A 19,863-nucleotide genomic window follows, 5' to 3' on the forward strand; every position below is an offset into this window, starting at 1 on the left:
TGGAAATAACTTTGACGACAAGACTTTAAAGCAAAGAGTTGATGTGTTTTGTTGGCCTTTCAATGTCGCACTTACCTTCTCATCTAATTGTTTCTTTATAATGTTTCTTCTTGTGTCTACAAATTTGTATTCTGCCTGTATGTTCATTTCTCGATGTAAAAGTACTATAGTAAATTTGTAATATAGTCTTAATTAGAGGTGTGTATAATATATTAAAAATATTATATGAATTGTGCAGTCTTAAACAATTATGTCTTTTTTTTTATAAGGGTGTCATTAAGGTTAAAATAAAATTATTAAAATTAAAAACTTACTAAATATAAAAAGATGGATTTTTTTACTAAACAAAAAAGTAAGACACAATAATTAAAACAAATGGAATATTAATTTTCAACAACAACAACCAACAAAAAATTCTGTGTAATCACATAAGTGAGATTTGGGAAGGATAGTGTATACACAAACCTTACCCCAACTTTGAAAAGGTAGATATGTTGTTTTCAATAGACCATCGGCTCAAAGAAAGATGAAAAAAAAGCGGTAGCAACATGCAGTAATAATAACAAGATAACAAGAAAACCGAAACGAAAGGAGTATTATGTAAGTAATAGAAAGCTAAAAATAAAAAAAGTATAAGATTAATACTAATACTACCGGTATGAACAAGGAAAACTCACCACTACCCATCTTTGTACCGGTACTCTTAATGATTTCATTCAATATCTGAAACTCACTTGTCTAACTAATATGATTCATATAGAATAGACTCACTGATAAGGATAAATCACTCCTTACTGAAAGGTTTTTCCATCCTCACAACTCAAAATCGAAACCCTTTGATACTAGTATTAAGCGAGTAGTGTGTCCATAACTAGCATTGTTTTTGGTATGCTTTAATTTTAATTTTACTCTAAAAATTATTATGCTAAAATTTAGCTTTACAATATTATCATTGTTTTTTGAACATGTTATGTATACCCGTTTCCTATCTCAAGTCTAAACCTTTCTATGGTTCATCATAATACCTATTTTATAAATTGTATTAGCTAAATAAATCTTATATCAGGGGCTTGTAGAGATATTCTACAAGGGAAATAAAAACGGAGATATAGGCGTCATGCGCCTAGATTTCTTTTGATCTTACGACCATATTATTAATTTATTATTATAATATCAACTTTAATTATTTTTAGTTAAAGCTTAAGCAAACGACAAGGATACAAAGATATGATCTTACCTGAGCTGTTTTGAGCAAAATGACAATCAAATAGCTAAGAATATGGTCCAACATGAATTGGCAGTGTCCTACTTTTGCTGATTGCTTTATATGATTAACAATCTAATGCTTGTTTAGCGATACATTTAGCTTAAAACATTAACTAATGGAGTATATAATTTGATTTTTTTGGTACTTAAAAAAAAGAGAGAGGGAGAGTGTGGTGTGTGTTTATTCACAGCTGTCGTAGCTAATTTCTTCATAACCAGCTAATAGACGTCTAAATTGGATACACAACAAACTTTGATTTTGACCAAGATGAAGATAATAAGTAGAAAAAAGGTTCCTTCTTGATTTTTTAAGATGCAGGTGAGCTATAGCTCCTTTAATAACGAGGAGAGAAAAGTATAATCTTACAAAATTACAACAATTAGGTACTATAGAACTTAATTTTTATATGACTGATAGTTTAGATATTTTTGTATTATTATAATTAATTGATTATAAAAGTTAATTTAATCGACAATAAAAGTTATTACTCTATTATTTAGTTAGAATATCATATTTGCTATAAAAAATTATATATTAATACTGTATGTCAACTTGACCCAATTATATAAAAAAAGATTATATCTCATGCACTGTCAATATACAAACTCGATCGACACGATAATTATAATTATCACTCAGTATAAATAGAAATAATTAAAGTGTGTGAAAACGGAGATGTGGAGGTTGAGTTGTTGCTGTCGGATACAGTAGAAACCAAATTCTTTGAAACAGAATATATATCATTTTATGTAGCACACAAATCTTTGTAACCGACACTAATTCATTTGGCACTTCTGTAAAGCAAGTTCGGGAGCGTGATAAAGCTGATCCCATACATCACCAATACCATGTATTTTATGCATTTAGCTGATGATCTTTTTTAATTTTTTGATTTAATAATTTGGTGTTTCACAGTTGATTTAATTAATTCGGATTCGCATAGTATAAAACATATTATAAGATATTGTATACGGGTGAAACCGAGCCCGTTGGACACCTCAGTTCTCGATGGAGTAAACAGAGCAGAGACATGACCGTAAGGAACCGGAATCGGGGCAAGGAGCCCATCGAGTCGGGGTCCGGACAAAACACCTGCCCTCGGAAGAATCGGGGCCACGTCCCCATGTCCGATCCGAATCCCAAAACTTCGAAGAGCATTACCATATAATCGAGCACGACTAGCAAAGGGCCGTGATATCCGTACCCCAGCCGGATGTCACTGTGTGAATCTCGGCACGTATCGGCAGAAAATCCGTAATTAGCAAAACGGAATTTTTTTACCTTTTATGGAACTATACTTATGGTAAAACTCTAACTATGTAAAGGGGAGTCTCACTATTTATTAGAGGCATTTGAAACACGCATATCAAGGCAATATACTTTTATTTTCTCTATTATTCAACTTTTCTTACTTTTGTTCATCAATTCTTCGTTATAGTGAGCCCAGAATCGAAGACAGGCATTTCATTAAGTTGTTACTGAGTTCGGGGTCATTATTCTTAATTAGTATGACAATTTATTACGTTCTTTATCTGTTTAATCTAACACTTTTTATCATTTGTGTTGAATTAATCCGCATATCCTTAAAATCACATATAAATTCAATTGTTATATGTTTTTAGGGTAAATAAATATTTAAGTGTTCTTTATTGACGAAGGCTTCATTTTCAAGACTCGAATCCGAGACTCTTATTAAAAATAGAGCATCGTTGATAATTCACTACACCCTTTGATGGTAAAGAAGATCACTTATGAGTACGGGTTATTAGTTTTGAACTCTTAATCCCACTATACAAATTGTATTTTTTTTTAGGAGTATTTCAAGTGAAATAATAATTTTCACTCATATAATTTTATTTTCTTAATTTATATCCAAACATAATTTCAATTTCAAAATATTATTTTTTCTAGTATTGTTTTCCGACTCCTCTCTTGTGGCCTACCCCTTTCATTTCTTGTTCACATTATTGCGTCTAAAGTTTGCGTCCCCCCAACCACATCTTTCCAAGCATTTTCTTCAATTCCTTCAGCTTTAGTTGCAGACAATGAAATTAGTAGACTTCCAAAGTTGGTCCATTTCGTACTTCATCTTCTTCTTTTTTTTAAGAGAAAATATTTCTAAAAGATATCCTTAAAAAAGTCGGAAAGTAAAAATAACAAGAAGTGATTTTTCCTTCCTATACAATATTTGAAACTTATTTATCAAAATTGTTCTAATTTTGTATATTACCCGCCTTAAACAAGGATGTAAACTAGGCTTATTGGGCCGTTCAGCTAGCGCGCTAACTCATAACTTGGCCCAATTTATGAGAAAAGGCCGAGGCCCAATGCAAAAGTCCCCCTTTAGGTTTTTGGCGCGAAGAAAAATTGGCGCGGGTTCGTCATTTTCCTGCTCCTGCTCACAGTGATAGCTCATTGAGTGAATAGAGCAAAGTGATTACATTCAATGAACTTGCTAGGGTTTCGTCCTCCTCAATTTTCTGAGGTATGCTTTCCAATCCATAACTATTTTTTCTTTCTTTTTCTTTTCGCGTTTTTTTTTTTTTTTGAAGTTTTACGCATTTGAAAAATCCATAAGCTGCGCCTACAGTGGCGCGGAACCAGTATTTTTATTAAGGGGAGTCAAAATATAAAGAAACAAACTCACTAAGAAGTATATAGTATATATACATATTTTTAAAAAAATTACCCAACTAAACATTGTAATTTTCCGACGGTTGAGCGGCTCCGCCACTGTGCGCCTATACCAAAATCAGAATCTATGCGAATTTTCAGTTCAATCACTACTTGCAAGCTCAATAATTTGATTTTTTGTGTGGAACTAAAGTGAAAAAGGGGATTAATTGACTTGAACAATTGATTGATGTAGGAGGCTGCTTGGCTTCCCGGTTGGCTTCAGCAACATGATGTGGAAATTAAATTATCTGACCATCATGTGGAGGTATTGTCTTTAAATTTGTCCTTTTTTTACCTGAATCAGAAACACCTTTTTTTGGGTTATTAAAAAATCAAGTAAAAGAAAAGTATCAATATAGCTTGTGAAAATATACAAACTATTATTTTGATAAAAGTTCACCAGCTTTCCATCTTGAAGTACAACCTGTCAATGCACCACCTGAAATGTAATAGTTTGAGGGGAAAAGGGCCAAATATACCCCTCTACTTTGATATATTGTTCACATTTACGCTCCGTTATACTATCGGGTCAAATCTACCCTCACCGTTAGCAAGGTTTTCAAATTTACCCTCTAATCTTACGGAAAGCCCCAAATCCCAATTTACCCTCTAATTTTTTCTCACAAATTACTTATCCCTGCGTGTGCTCTACCAGATAAGAAAATATCCTCGACAAGTTGATTTCTTATTCCACTTGATTATTTAGAGCAGGAAGAGTTAACAAACTCGCCACCTTCAGGCATGAGAGCACTAGTAAATATTACTTTGAAAGAATGTTCTGAAGCTGGACATAATTTAAACAGATCATTTAATTTAGGACTTCTCAAACAATACTTAAGAATCATATGTCACAAATTTCATGCAGAAGTGCTTGCGCAAGCAAAATTTGCATCAAATGACATGCTAAATCCAAATCCGAAAGGGAATGCATTTACATGGATACCTACGGCCTTGTTATGCCTGTAGTCCATAAAAATAGTAAATATTAGTAACAACTTCATAAGCGAATGCATTTCGTCCACCTGAAGAATTAAATAAATCTCTTCCAAATTATCTACGGTATTTCACTCATCCTCGTTCTGTTGGAAACATACCCATAAACTGTGAATTTTGCGTTTCATTTTTGGTTTGAGCATAACCAAAGACAAGAGGAATAATTATGATGTAACTCCACACTCACATTTCTATAATATGGACCTTTTTTCTTCTCTGGTGGATCACACGAAGGAGATGGCTGATTTATGAGAAGAATTGCAGTAAATAGAAGGGATTTGGGGCTTTCCGTTAGGTTAGAGGGAAAATTTGAAAACTTTGCTAACTGTGAGGGTAGATTTGACACGATAGTATAACAGAGGGTAAATATGAACAATATATCAAAGTAGAGGGGTATATTTGGCCATTTTCCCTAGTTTGAATTATATTTTTATAATGGTGCAAACTTTAAGATGTTGAAACAATACTAAAGCTTTTAGTTTGCACCATATAACAAATGCATAAAAATGGAGAAAAATGTAAATGTAGTACTTTTATCAACATCATTTATTGCACTGCAAACTAAGCAGGGGCTGCTCAATGATATTTGGGACCTAAAGCCAAACTTCAATTAGAGGCCCTATGTTTTATGATAGTATTAAAAAAAATTCATATAGTATAATTTTATTTGAAGTTTATTTTCTAGCTTTTTGTGATGCAAAATTACTAATAATTTGTTTATAATCAATTTCTTCTCATAATTCTTTTTCAATTATTCAATTGATAATATAGTTAATCCATTTAATCTCTCTTATATTAAATTTTTAACCCTTCTCTTTTTTTGTTTTGGCATTTTTAATACCAAGATTCATATTTTCTAGTTTATATACTAAAATTCTAATAAATAACTAAAAATACAATATATACTTACCAAAAAAATATAAAAAATAACAAATTTTATATGCAAAATAATAAGAAAAGTATAGAACAATGGAACCTGATTCAACAAGTAGTGATTCAACAAGTAGTACTTTGCTGCTTCAGTATTCTTGATTCAAAGCCGGGAAACTTGAAGGAAAAAAAGAGTTAGCAATTGCTTTATGTTCTCTTATATTTGATAGAAAGGTTTATCAGATTGTGGATTTGTGAGTCTGGAGAAAGGCCAAAAAAAATACTCCGTATAAAAGATTAAAGTAAATACACGTTTGAAGTGAAAAGTAAATAAAGGAATAAGAGTAACGTGGGCGTCTGATAATAATGGTGGTGTATAAATGAAGCAAGAAGAATATTCATACGTAAGGTTAGGGGTGAATCCCAAAAGTAACATTCATATTCCCAATTTATCTGTAACGCTCCCATATTTTCCTTTTTCATGAAAATTGTACTTTGATTATTTGCTTACATATTTACTACAAGCGTATCATTAGTTGTCACTTCATATTTTTTACATGGTCTACAAATTTCTAATTTCCCCAAATAAGACTCATGTGCCACAGGAAAAATCAACTGGCTCCTTGGTCTATTTGTAGGAATTGATCCAGCAGCATAATGCAGTAGCGTCCCATCCACACACAACACAAGAAGGTGGATATAAGAGTTGCCATTTATTCTTATCCGGAGATGATAGTTCATCACTCAGTTTGGTTCAATCAATTGATAATGTAAGCTGCAGGGAACTCTTGATTTTAATAAATTGTCTCGAAAGTTCTTTGCATTTAATGTGAGTTATTTCTTGGCGTTAGTTTTAGAGACCCCACAATTTGTCTTACAATTGGAACCAAATTGTCCACGACTGGAGTGGAATGGATATAGAGTATTGATTTAGGCGACCAAACTAGTCTGCACTTTGTGGTTCAGTTAGATTGGTAAATTGATTGATATTCTCCTTCTCTCTTCAAATAAACAAGATAGTGAATGTTGCAGATTTGGTTTTTGGCACCAATTGCATGATGCTCAATCCAACGTGTTACCAATCCAGTCCTTAACTAGCTCTATGTTACTTTTTTTTTAAGGTGGTTCAATTTCATCTTCATCTGTCATTGGATTGTAGCTCAAAGAACCTGTCAAGTACACTTGAACTTGAAGATATATCTGAAGCAGAAGCAGAAAGGACTCAGTCCAATCATGCTCTGTCAGTTCAGTGTGTTCAAATCCCGATTATTCCTGAAGGGAAGGCTAAGGAATTGAAAGTGGACAACTTTGCTGCATTAGGCAAAGGATCTAATGATACGAACAAAGGGGATGGGCAAGAGGGAAATGTCAGTCTATGCGAAGTCAATCACACGGACGATGCAGTTGAATTGTCGATTGCTGCATCTGAAGCACTGGTTATTCATGAGATGTTCAAAACTGAATCATTTTCAAAAAGAATTCCGACTTCAACCGTGTTGGAAGCTGCACTCCAGGTGAAACAAGCACGGCTGGAAGCTTGGAAAGAGAGTCATGAAAGCTGTCATTGTGATACTGAGGAGACATCTGAAATTGATTTTCTTTCAGACTCAGAAGATTTGAGAATGGAAGCTGCATTTGAAGATGTGGGGCTATCTGCTAGTGATTCTGCTGATATGCATTTCCACGACTTAAATGTGTCTCACGTTAAAGATACTCTTGCCTCACAAAATCAAAGACTTAATGGAGAATTGGAAGACGAAGGAGCAGTTTTTCATGGAATAGACATTCTTCAGCCAGGAGATGGTTTTATTAAGCCATACTTAAAAGATATTGAGAGTGATTTCCAGTTGAAAGTGGATGAAAGATTTGGATCTTTTAGCAATGATGGGCAGAAAAAGCTAACAAGGGATCAGCATTTGGGTTTAGATATCACCCCTATGGCACGTGGGAATGATCACTTGTCAGATTGTTTGAACCAGGTAACCCCTATTGGTTCAGCTTCAGCACTGACAAAAATGGGAAACTACTTAATAAAGACAGAACATACCTTAATTTTGGCAAACTGACCTGAATATGCCAGTAAATAATTAATCATACTGCCGTAAGGAGAATTTCCTATCTCCATGTAGTTTTTCCATATCAATGATTGTCCATTCCATTTTACTTGGTTAGCTATGGATTAGTTTGGGCCTTGACATTATCTTGTTATGTAGATTGTCAATTTTCCTGTCTTGGAAAGACATGCATTTCAAGCATCTATGGATTCACCCTCTGTTAAGAACTATAATGTTGCAGGTAAAATATTTTTTATTGCTTCCTTTGCATTCCATTGGAAGAGTGTTCATATCTGATTATGCATTTCATCCTTACAGGAGAAGGTGATGAATTACTTAAAGTAGTTCCCAAAAGATTCGAAAGTCGTTGGTTTGGTGGTTGGACTTGTTTGAAGGTCAGTACCTTCAAGTACATCCCGTATCACTGATTCCTTTGTCAACACTTTTTATGTGGCATATTCTATAATTAACAGGGCTTATTTTTTGTTAATCCAAAGCCTCAGTGATCCTTCATCACTTGAAAGAAGCACAAGTATGCTTAAGAATTGTCTGATTTGTTGCATAATTTAGTCTCTCTCTATCCACATATTCTCCTTGTTATTACCAATGAATGAGTTGACTATTGGCGTTGAGACAGATGCAACAAATTGAAGAATACTACTCTGGTTCTGTTTCCTAAATTACTAGATTTTATGTCAGTTGCCTTCAATCCATTAGTCAATACTAACATCACTCATATAAATTAGGGTCACACCTCACCGCTGTAGTGCTGGTCTAGGATACATCTAGATAGCAAGATTAGGTCTCTTTTTATCTTCTATTTCTTTTTTATCCTTATGTTCTCAAATCAGATCACTTTTTGAACCCGATTTTCAGAATCAAATGGAAAAATGAGGGTATGATCATTGGACATGATAACATTGATAAGCATGAAAGACATACAGTAGCAAAAATTTTCTATTTAATGAAATAAACCATAATAATTTTCTTAGTAGCATAGGAAAAGAAGAGCTTCACTAGTACTAGATGTCATGCCACTGCCAAAAGATATCATAGCAGTGCATGTCCTATTTGAATTTGGGGTTTGCCTTTCAGCATTGCATCTCATCTCTTAGTCTTTCTTTGTTATCTTGCTTTGACTGCTAATTTATCTCCTCTTCACTTTCTCTTCGCTTTTTCTTGATAAGTAAGGTATCTTCACTTGCTGTTCTTACTACTGATAGATTAGGGAAAGAAAGGAAAGAGGAACACCAGGGAGAAGAGAAGAAAAAGGAGAAACAAAATTTAATTTAGCTTGGCTCAGGGAGAACTGCACGATATTAATGACAAATTCATTTCTCTTCTTTTTAAGTTCTTTTTTTCAATTTTGGACTGTAAAACCTGCTGACGCGCCGAGAATTGCCTTGAGTATCCAGTCATTTGAAAGTTAATGCCCAAGGAGTGCTTTCCTTGCTTGTCGTGAAGTGTGCCTTTTCAAACACATGCAATTATACTGGGTTGTTTTACATAATTTGATGATTAATTAAAGTAAAATTGTTTTTCTTAACAGTGGGAGTTTACATTTGCAGGCTGTAGTTTATGCTACATAGTTTTGAGGGTCATCATTTATTTGAACATGTTCATGTAGATGTCACTTCTTTGTTACGGGCAATATTTTGCATTAGTTTCTTGTCTTTAATATTGTCACTAATCTTGTTATAATGATGAACTCAGGACTTACATTATAATGGCTGCTTTTATGTGCTATTATAATGGCACGTTCTCGAAATTCTTATACTGCTGTTGCTTGAGTTTGTGGATCTCATTATGTTATTGTTGGATCATACTCCCTAGTTACATTAGTCAGATGTACCTAATCTTCTGTTTTCCTTCTTGTCTTGCTCTGCTCTTTAGAAGGAAGTAAACTCCTCTGATCAAGCCAAATGCAAAGCTATCCAAAGTATTCCTAAACCTTTTGTTGGCGAGACAAGTTATTTCTCAGAATCAGCTGACATAGCTCCAGATCAAAGCTCCTTCGTCGCACAAAAACAGGATGAAAGGGTCATCGTTGCTTCTCAATTGAGTATACCTTTTGAAGGTTTACGTAACAGAGGAAAGGAGATGATACTGCTCTCTCAGGATATTGCAAGATCCTCAAATCTATCCTTAGATGATACTCTATGTTCTGTTGTTCCGTGCAGTATATCGTCTGACCATCTGTCTTCTCCTTCAGCTGTATACAATCATGTAAAGGATGAAAAACAACAGCGCTTTGGTTCCACAACTGAATGCGCTACAAAATTGCAGAATAACTCGGTTCTTGATAATCAGGTGGTTCATGGGAAACAGCTTACCACTCCGAAGATTAATAGAGAAGGGATGGATCACCCAGTTCGCCGAGAAGTAACCTCTCTAAGAACTTATAGCGTACTCCCTAACAATGGGACATCTTCAGAGAAAGGGTATTGTTTTGATACATCATTTTCATTTGGAAGAACTGATGTACCGATGCTAAAGCCAGTAGCTCAAATGACAAACAAAAAGGGAAATTGTGATGATACTCCAAGAGAGGGGAATGAATTTACAGTGGCTATGCCCATGAATACAAGCTCACCCCTTATATTGAACCCTGGGTCACAATGTCGTTTCCAAGTTTCAAAAGCATTTCAATATGATTTTGGGATGGGAAAGGATAGAAAGCAATCAAGAGAAGATCAAGCTAGCATAGAGTGTCCAAAAAGAAAGCGTGTTCGCTTTTCAGAAACTGAAACTGAGATTCAACGGAGGAAGGAGCCTAAAAAGTCACACGTTGCACTAAAATCTCGTTAGTAAATTGTAATTTGGAATTTGACCTAGTGTTGTTCAAAGAGAAAGGACACAAATTCACTTCTTTGTCACCTTCATCTTTGCAGGTCATGCGCCCAAAGCTACTAGAAATTTGGGACTTCCAACTTCACATTTGGAGTCAAGAACTCAGGACCTCAAGAAGCGTCTAACAAATTCTTGTGCTAGAGTTGGAAGAAGATCGATGTTCAAAAATATGGAATTCTTAGTCACAGGATTTTCTAGGCAGCGAGAGAAGAAACTTGAAGACCTAATCAAGAATTATGGTGGCATAGTTCTCTCTGATATCCCCCCTCCTTCAGTTTATAGGGGTCAGAGACTTAAATCTCAGGCGGTTCCTGTTGTTCTTTGTTCAAAGAAGGTCGGTCATTGTCTGCTTTTATTTTGGCATTTCAATTCATATCTACTAAATTAAAACAATGTATTTCTGTTTGCTCTTCATCCCCAGTAGATTGATACTACATCAAGGTTTTCAGGCCTCTAGCATGATGCTTATAATGAGCATAAGACAGAACGTTGTTCGTATGTAAAATAATGTCCAATGACTAACTACTGCATCTTTGCTGGTTTAATTGAATGTCAGCTATGGAGATGGTTACAATAAAGGAGAACTAGATGTCCTCAAACCGAAGAAAGAGTAATATTAGCAAACAAACCCTCTCATTAAAGTTTCACAAAAGAGTTCCTTCTTTCTATAGTGAAGGATATAATGGAGCATTATGAAGGCAGGAAGGTTGATACGTCTTGGGCAGAACTTTGTTTTTTCATGTCTAGGGCATTTTGTGGTGATCGTTTAAGTCGTAGAACTTGATTTCCAAATGAATTTGGGCTGTTTTACTCTTAAAGTGAATTAATTGGACCTTGGAGCTTTAGATACTAAAACCACAACTTAGATTTGTATGACTTCCGCTTCTTGTCCCGGTGCCTGTATATTTCCTGTCATTTCATTTAAGCTACTACGATCCTTGAATTTACTTCTGACAATATAAGATAAATTGTTGTTGTTATTTGATGTTATTGCAGCTGCAAACAATCAAGTTCTTGTATGGATGTGCAGTAAATGCCTTTATGCTTAAAGCTAAATGGCTTACTGATTCAATTAGTGAAGGTCGCATTTTACCACCAGAAAAGTAAGTTTTCTACCATACCCAAGATGGCACCGAATTTATGGATTGTTCAGCTATCACCTTTGTATATGTTATATATATGACAGAATATTCACTTTTTCCGGCTATAATTCTTCTATAGAATCTTGATTTCATGTTGTCATTCTACAATGTATAGTTTAAGCAATCGATAAGGCACTGGTAACAGGAAAAACTGTATTCAGTTCTGTAGTATCTATCAACTCTATGCCAAAAACGAAAGTTGTCGTTCCCTCTTTCAGAAGATAACTTTTCTTCCTATTTATCTAGCTTATAGCAGAAGACAATATGCTTCCAGATATTAGGTGTTAGTATCTTAATGTCTTTTGTGTCTATACGTGCTTCTTTGAATGGCTTATAAATGATGACTCGTTAACCCTTTTTCTTTTTTGTGCATCTTCAAAAAATGAGTCATAGTTACCTATAAAAAATTGATTCTTAGGTTCAATCTTCTTAGGGAGGATATGTGCATAAGAATTCAAAAACATATATATGAGGTTGGGGATGGTTGCTACTGCTTTAACACAAGTCAGGCATTGTATTTATGTTTGTGAAAGCTCCAAATGTGTTTGCTTAAGGATTAAGATATGTAAAACTACGGCCCTCAAAGGACTAAATCTACTCAATTTTTTATCCTGAAGCAGTTAAACTCGTTATTTAGTACTCAATTTCAAAATTGCCATATGCCAAGTAGGTGGGGCCTCTATATTAGGTTTAATAATCCAGCCAAAGGGGCCAGCATTATTAAGGATGTTGGGCCTAAAAATATTATTGTTAACAAACCAGACAAAGGGGCATGCATTATTAATGAAGTTGGGCCTTCAAACACAAAGAAAACAGATCGGGTTTATTACAATACAGGCCCAAAAAGAAGAAATAAGAAGATACAGATCTGGAAGGCCAGAACCCAAGACCCATGTCTTCTTAAAACCCGCTCTTCACCTCCACCACATAATCTTGATCCCCTTCCATAGAACTCCATGCTCTAGAAATTCACCGTATGATGTCTGATTCAGAAGGGAGTGTTTGCCCAAGCCTCTGCGATGCTGATGATGAAGGAGAATTGCCCCAAGATACTGAACTTCCTTCTATTCCTCCACAGATCAGGGAATTAGCACTAGTGTTTTGACTCAGAATCTGATTACTCTTCTCAATCTCACAATGATACTCTCTCTCTTCCTTGGTACGGTGATTACTCTTTTAATCAACAAATTGTTCATACTCCTTCTGTTATATCCGCTTCGAAATGGACAAAGTTGGTTGTGGTGAAGGCATGCTAAGCATTTGGGGTTAATGCAATTGGTTTTGAACATGAATTATTGAATATGATTCTAAGAATGGACCAGAGGAGACAATCTCAATTGCAACAAAGGGAGTCAGAAGAGGGTTGTTCGAAGACAAAAAAGAAGAATGGGGTGATAGAATTGAGTATGTTTGCAGGAGACAAAAATTGAAGAGTGGTCACAAAGTAGGTTCTTTATGGGGAAATAGATGGGCTAGCTGGGCAGATTTGCAAGCAAATGACACAGGAGGTGGGGTCATCATTTTGTGGGACATGAGGTTGTGGAAAAGCATTAACATTCAACAAGGTATATACTCTGTTTCTGTCATTCTAGAAAGTCTCCAAGAACAATTCAGGTGGTGTTACACAGGGGTATATGGGTGACATTCAAATGCAGCAAGAACGGATCTTTGGCATGAATTGGCAGCAATACGGGGTATTTGGGATGAGCACTGGGTGATAGGGGAAGGCTTTAATGTATGCAAATATGAGCATGAAAAATTCAACTGTCTTAGAAGGTCCAGAGCAATGAAATCTTTCTCTGATATTATATTGGAATTGGAACTGTTGGACTTACCCCTACATGGAGCTCAATATACATGGTCTAGAGGTGAAGAACAACTTCAGGCTTCCAGAATTGATAGGTTCTTAATTTCATCTGAGTGGAATGACAGTTTTAAGGCAATAAAGCAGGTGGCTTTACCCATAGTAGAGTCTAATCATAAGCCATTAATGCTTGAATGTGGCGATTGGGACTCTAATTCATCTTATTTTAAATTTGAGAATATGTGGTTGCTAGCAGAGGGATTCACGGACTCAGTTAAAGAATGGTGGTCCAGTTATCAGGTAGTGGGCAATCCAGCAATCCAGACTTCATCTTGACTCAAAAATTGAGGAATCTGAAGAAAGACATCTCATGCTGGAATAGGGAGGTATTTGGAAAACTAGAAACTCAAAAAAGTAAGGCACTTAATGAACTAACTATACTGGAACAATCATCTGATGGCAGAGTCGAAACACAAGCTGAGAAGGCTCAAATGATCAACTTACAATCACAAATTCAGTAGTTAGCAACGATTGATGAGGTTTCATGGAGACAAAAATCAAGATGCTTATGGCTCAAGGATGGAGATAGAAATACAAAGTACTTCCAAAAGATGGTTAATGCTCATAGAAGAAACAACTGCGTTGATAGGCTACAGATGGGGGAAGTCATCACTGAAGATAAGGAGAAAATCAAAAGTGAAATCCTGAACTTTTACCAGCAGTTGTACTCGGAGAATGAACCTTGGACGCCGTCAGCTAGATTTGACAATTTAGCTAGGATTTCAGAAGCTGAGAGACACTGGTTGGAAAGGGAGTTTGAGGAACAGGAGATTCTTTCAACCATTAATTAATATGCTCCAAATATGGCTCCAGGACCTGATGGTTTTACTATGGCATTCTTTCAACATGCTTGGGAGATTATAAAAAAGGAGGTTATTGATGCAATGAATCACTTTCACCACAACTGCCACATGGTTAAATCTATCAATGCCTCTTTTATTGTTTTGATTCCTTTTCATTAGTCTTATAAGCAGTGTATATAAGATTGCTTCTAAACTTTTGGCTGAAAGGCTTAAAACAATCATTGGGAAGTTGGTATCAGGGAGTCCGAAAAAAGGTTACCCAACCAAAAACTCAACAGGGGTTGGGAATTAAAGATCTAGCAGCACATAATAAAAGCATGATCTCAAGTGCTCCATATAGTGTGGGATTATGGAAAGGCATCGGCAAATTATGGAGTACTTTTGTTCAGAACATCCACTTTGAAGTTGGGAATGGTACACACATCAGATTCTTGAAGGATAAATGGCTTGGAAACTCCTCCCTTCAAGTTGAATTCCCTAACTTGTTCACCATAGCCCAAGATCCTAATGCTGTTATTGTTGCACACAGTGAAGGGGTCAATTGGGACTTGAAGTTCAGAAGGGACATGCATGATTGGGAAATAAACGAGCTGCTAGACCTCTATGCAAGACTACAACAAAGCAATGTTAACCCCCAGGCTGTGGATAGACTTAAATGGGGGAATCATGGCGGAGGCATCTACACAGTCAAGGTGGGATATCAACAGATGTGTTCTAGTAATCCCATGATAGACAACTGGCTCTGGAAACCTATTTGGAGAACCAAGCTGCCACCAAACACCTGGATAGAATTATATGAGGCATGCCTCACACAAGATAACCCGATGAAAAGGAACTTCCAGTTACCTAATAGATGCTACATGTGTCAAAAGGAAGCTGAAAGTACCAGCCACTTGCTCCTACACTGTGAGGTGGCTTCAGACATATGGTACATGTTTTTTTTACCTTTTTGGTCTTAAATGGGTCACCCCTTACACAGTCAAGGATGCTTATAAGAGCTGGAGTTTATGGAGAGTTGATAAAGCCATCTGGAAAATTTGGTCAATGGTCCCTGCTTGTATTTTCTGGTGCATTTGGACAGAGAGAAACAGGAGATGTTTTGATGGAAACTCAACTCCTATAGGTTTTTTAAAGGCTATGTGTATTGCCAATTTGTTTTGTTGGTCTAGACTGTACCCTATCAACAATATTGATCATCTTTTGGATTTCATTAGTTCTTTAGCTTGCTTAGCCAATTATGTATAGGAGCCGGAATATTTTTTGTAAGCTCAAATGCCAAATCATGTACTTCTTGCGTCTTCTTGGTGCCATCTATTGAAATCACTTGCTTTATAAAAAAAAAAGTACTCAATTTCAATGATCTGCTGATTTGATTTATCAGAAAATAAAAAGATCTTGCTGATTTGAAAAATCTTCTGCATGCATGTTCCTTTTCTTTTTCTGTTAGTTCTATATATTTGCTAATGTTAATGTTGAGTGATGATTCTCTTCCTTATTCCATAAGAAAAGCATGATGAAGGGTGTTAGACTGCACAAGTTACATTTTCCTTTTGAGTAGTTCCGATAGTTGATTCTGGTTACTTGCTTATTCATGATCAGTTGCATCTCAACTTTTTGTCAGGTACATGGCTGTTAAAAAATGTGTTGGCAAACTGTGTGTTGCTGTCGAAAGTTTAGTCAAAAACAATAGTCACAGCCCTATTTTTGACAATCTAGGCATCATGCTTCACGGTGAAAAGAATTTCTGCACTGACATGGCCAAAATTATCAAGGTAGTTATGGTTTTTAAGTTGATCAATAACTTTGCTGTCTTCTCTATTTTCTTGCAATTCTCTTGCTCAGTTGCTCTTACTTCTCCATTTTTCTTTTACTATATCAAGTGCCAGGTTTCCTAAAACGTAAAACAATAAGCGCAAAAACGAAAAATAAAAGAGAAAATTATTCAGGTCTCTGTTGTAGATAAATAAGTTTATAACAGAAACCAAGTAGGGCAAAGTCCTCTTATGGTTGTGTTCAATAATCTTAGAATTTGTTCAGTTGGAAGAGCATTCTCGTTTTACAAATTTTGTTTACTTGGTTTGAATATAGTAATGGAAATTCCATTTAATGATTAAGAAGGATCACTTATACAAATAACCAGTACGTGTCCAAGTTTGTGCATGTGTTTATCAGTTCTCTGTTCAAGTTGGCACCAAGAAAAGAGAGAAAAAGAATATTTTGATTACTGTACTGTTTCCGAAGGATAAATTCATTACTCGGGAGCTTTAGATTCCCGTCAAATTATCAAGTTTCTCTATTTTGAGTCAAGCGTCACAGCATCTCTGTTGATCAAATGTAGGGTCAAACCGTCAAACAAAACTTTCTTCTGACCAAAAAGCCATCTCTAAGCTAAAAGACCTGAACAAACAACATAAAAGAATATCACATATTGATCTAATAGACACTTGAAATAGGTGATAGTTTTTCTTAGATACATTATTCTTACTTATCTTAAGTATACTTCATTAGGTTTTGTGAATGATATGCTTTTACTTTGGTCCTGATTCCTTAGGGAGTTAATATTATAATTGCTAACACATAAGAAATTAAAAATAAAAAATTGATCAAACCCAATTAGGTGATTCTGCTAAAAGAAGTTGATTTATGTTTCGCTCAACCCCAGCTCACTAAAATCTTCTATGGGCCCCTTCTTTTTACCCGTGGAAAAATTAGAGGACACGGCTTGATGTGAACTGATCGCTGTCAAAATTTTGCCAGAATCTAATATATCGCTTCCCACATCCTTGAAATGATCTGGAAATTTTGTTCTTTTAGCTTAATCTCTTGCTATTACTGCTTGTACAATTAGTTATTTATATGACTTCAATTTCAATATCAATGAAGTGATCCTTATCAAGAATAACATTACAAAATTTCTTCTTGCTTGTCTTTGTTGGTCTTTAGTTTCTCAGTCAAATCCATGTGATAGTGTTCTTAGAGAGGCTATGTTGTTGTCATTCAAGCTTTCATGTTATGATACCCCTTTTTCTTCTTTCTGGGTCCCTCAGCATGGTGGTGGACAAGTTTTCAAAACGCTTCTGGAGTTGGTTCAAAATCGTGACGATGAGAAGATTGTAACGGGAGTCATTGTTACTGAAAATGAGCGTAGCGCATCACGTCACCTGAAGCACTGCGCCTCGGAGGGGAAAATACCAATTATGGTTAGTTAGACCCTTCTTCAATTGCCTAGTTTAGCTGGTTAATTGAATTATTTAGCTAAAGTATCTACTTAAGCTCTAACTTGCATAAAAGTAAGGTATTGAGGGACCTTGATGCCTGATGGTTCGTAGAATTTTAATCTATTCTTTTCAGCTCTACATTCCCACCTACACTTTTTTTTCCTTCACTTTTGTGCAGTCAGCTTACTGGATCCTAAGGAGTTTACATCTCGGAAAGCTCCTTCCTTTGAAAGAGAAGGCGAAATCCTGCAAGTTACCAACTCTCAAGCTTCCAAATTTCCCTGATACTCTAGGTCTAAGTCAAGAAATATAAATGCTCTTCCTTGTGGGCACGTATTAGTCTTGTGCCAGAAGTTACTTAGTACAACCCCTATGAAGAGAAACTTCACGTTATCACCTTGCATGGGTTACCTCATTTCGTGACATATGAAACCCAGGTTCACTCGGATGCTAAGTAGTTGCTGATGGTGTAGCAGCATAATGTCTGCTCCTCCTTGAGGTGTACATAATTTACCAGGAGTATGTGTTGATATTTGTTTATAGGCGCAAGATTAGTTCAAAAGCATTCCTTTAGGCAGATGGGCAGAGGCACAAGACAAGAACAGGGATAGGTGCTCAAGACAGATATTCATCCTAGCTTCTTTGAAGGGATATGCTGTATGTTGTATGCTGAAGACCAATCAAATATGTTAAGTTATATGTTGTTGTAAGTCATCCTCCTGGATTACGCTGTTTCTGCTGTAAGAAGCCTATATTACTACATGTACATGATCTGTTTGAAAAATGTACTATTCCTGAAGATAAATAAAAAGTTCTTTTTAAGTCTAAAAACTACTTTATAGATTGATTTGAGGCTTGAATCTGTACACTCGAATATTAGCTCCATACACTTCCCTTTATTTGTTTTTTGAGAATTGTAACAATATATTCATCAGCCTTAAGGAAAAGCTGGGCACCATATTTACAAATTAGATTAAGCAACATAGAACCTTGTTCTTCTTACAAGGCTACTACAAGGCTTCTAGAAAATCCATTAAAGATTCAATATCTTCTACATATTTTCCTTTTACACCAAAAATACAAAGACTGTTATGAAAATAATTATTGTGGATGTCCATTTATTATTTCGCTATAGATAATCTTCCTGAAGAAGATTATCCATTTAGTACTCTGTTGAAGTTTATCTACAAGCAGCTGATGCAGGCAGGTTGCAAGCAACTCAATGAAATGATTTGCAGCAACTTCTTATTAAACAGGCAGGTTGCAAGCAGCTCATGCAGACAACTTACAAGCAGCTAAAGAAAAGCTTTACAGCTGCTTCCTGAAAAGCCTCGCAGCTGCTTCCTTTCTTCTATAAATAGAGGAGTTTTCGGTTCATTATGTACATAAGTTTGAAGTTTGAATAATATATCAGTTTCTCCCTATACTTGTCTTTACTTTATAGTCTTTATTTTATAACACGCTATCAGCACGAGACTCTGTCATCTCGAGAAAATACTTTGAAAGTATCAGATGTACGAACTTTTTTTTTCTAAATAATGTCAAATCTTTCTAAACTTGAGTTTGTAGCCCTGGATATATCGGGCAAAAGCTATATGTCTTGGGTGCTTGATGCTGAAATTCATCTTGATGCGATGGGTCTGACAGACACCATCAAAGATAAAAATCAAGCATCAAACCAAGACCGTGCCAAAGCAATGATATTCCTACGTCATCACCTTGATGAGAGCCTGAAAATGGAATATCTTACTGTTAAAGATCCAGTCATACTGTGGAATAATCTGAAAGATAGATATGACCACCTGAAGATGGTCGTTCTTTCACAGGCACGTTATGATTGGACTCATCTAAGGCTACAAGATTTTAAATCTATCAGTGAGTATAATTCTGTTATGTTCAGAATTATTTTTCAATTGAAACTGTGTGGTGATAATATTATTGATCATGATATGTTGGAGAAAACTTTCACCACTTTTCATGCCTCGAATATGCTCCTACAGCAGCAATATCGAGAGACGGGATTTAAAAAGTATTCTGAACTTATCTCACATCTTCTTGTAGCCGAGCAACATAATGGGCTATTAATGAAAAATCATGAAAGTCGATCTACTAGTTCTTGTCCATTC

The 19,863-nt window shown here is 35.5% G+C and overlaps 1 protein-coding gene across 2 annotated transcripts; it reads left to right on the forward strand.

The window, feature by feature from the left end:
- Nucleotides 1–3,603: 3,603 nt before the first annotated feature.
- Nucleotides 3,604–18,568, forward strand: LOC104091024 (uncharacterized). 2 transcript variants are annotated; one of them, XM_009596267.4, is made up of 12 exons: nt 3,604–3,752; nt 4,137–4,208; nt 6,445–6,576; nt 6,928–7,785; nt 8,020–8,101; nt 8,179–8,255; nt 9,754–10,663; nt 10,752–11,044; nt 11,707–11,813; nt 16,141–16,291; nt 17,567–17,719; nt 17,916–18,568. In XM_009596267.4, exons 1-12 carry the CDS (start codon nt 3,714–3,716, stop codon nt 18,048–18,050), a joined length of 3,009 nt encoding a protein of 1,002 aa, XP_009594562.1. In that variant the 5' UTR covers nt 3,604–3,713; the 3' UTR covers nt 18,051–18,568. The 2 variants fall into 2 exon arrangements, with proteins under 2 accessions (XP_009594562.1, XP_009594563.1); XM_009596268.4 differs by having other exon boundaries at nt 9,757–10,663.
- Nucleotides 18,569–19,863: the final 1,295 nt, after the last annotated feature.

The sequence above is a fragment of the Nicotiana tomentosiformis genome, chromosome 7, assembly GCF_000390325.3.
Source record: "Nicotiana tomentosiformis chromosome 7, ASM39032v3, whole genome shotgun sequence".
NCBI classification, from domain to species: Eukaryota; Viridiplantae; Streptophyta; class Magnoliopsida; order Solanales; family Solanaceae; genus Nicotiana; species Nicotiana tomentosiformis.

Excerpts from the sequence above, each read along its gene's own strand:
- LOC104091024 (XM_009596267.4), top strand. The coding sequence starts at position 3,714 with ATGAACTTGCTAGGGTTTCGTCCTCCTCAATTTTCTGAG. Across the intron at positions 11,045-11,706 it reads TTGTTCTTTGTTCAAAGAAG|CTGCAAACAATCAAGTTCTT; the intron begins GTCGGTCATTGT and ends ATGTTATTGCAG. Across the intron at positions 17,720-17,915 it reads AGGGGAAAATACCAATTATG|TCAGCTTACTGGATCCTAAG; the intron begins GTTAGTTAGACC and ends ACTTTTGTGCAG.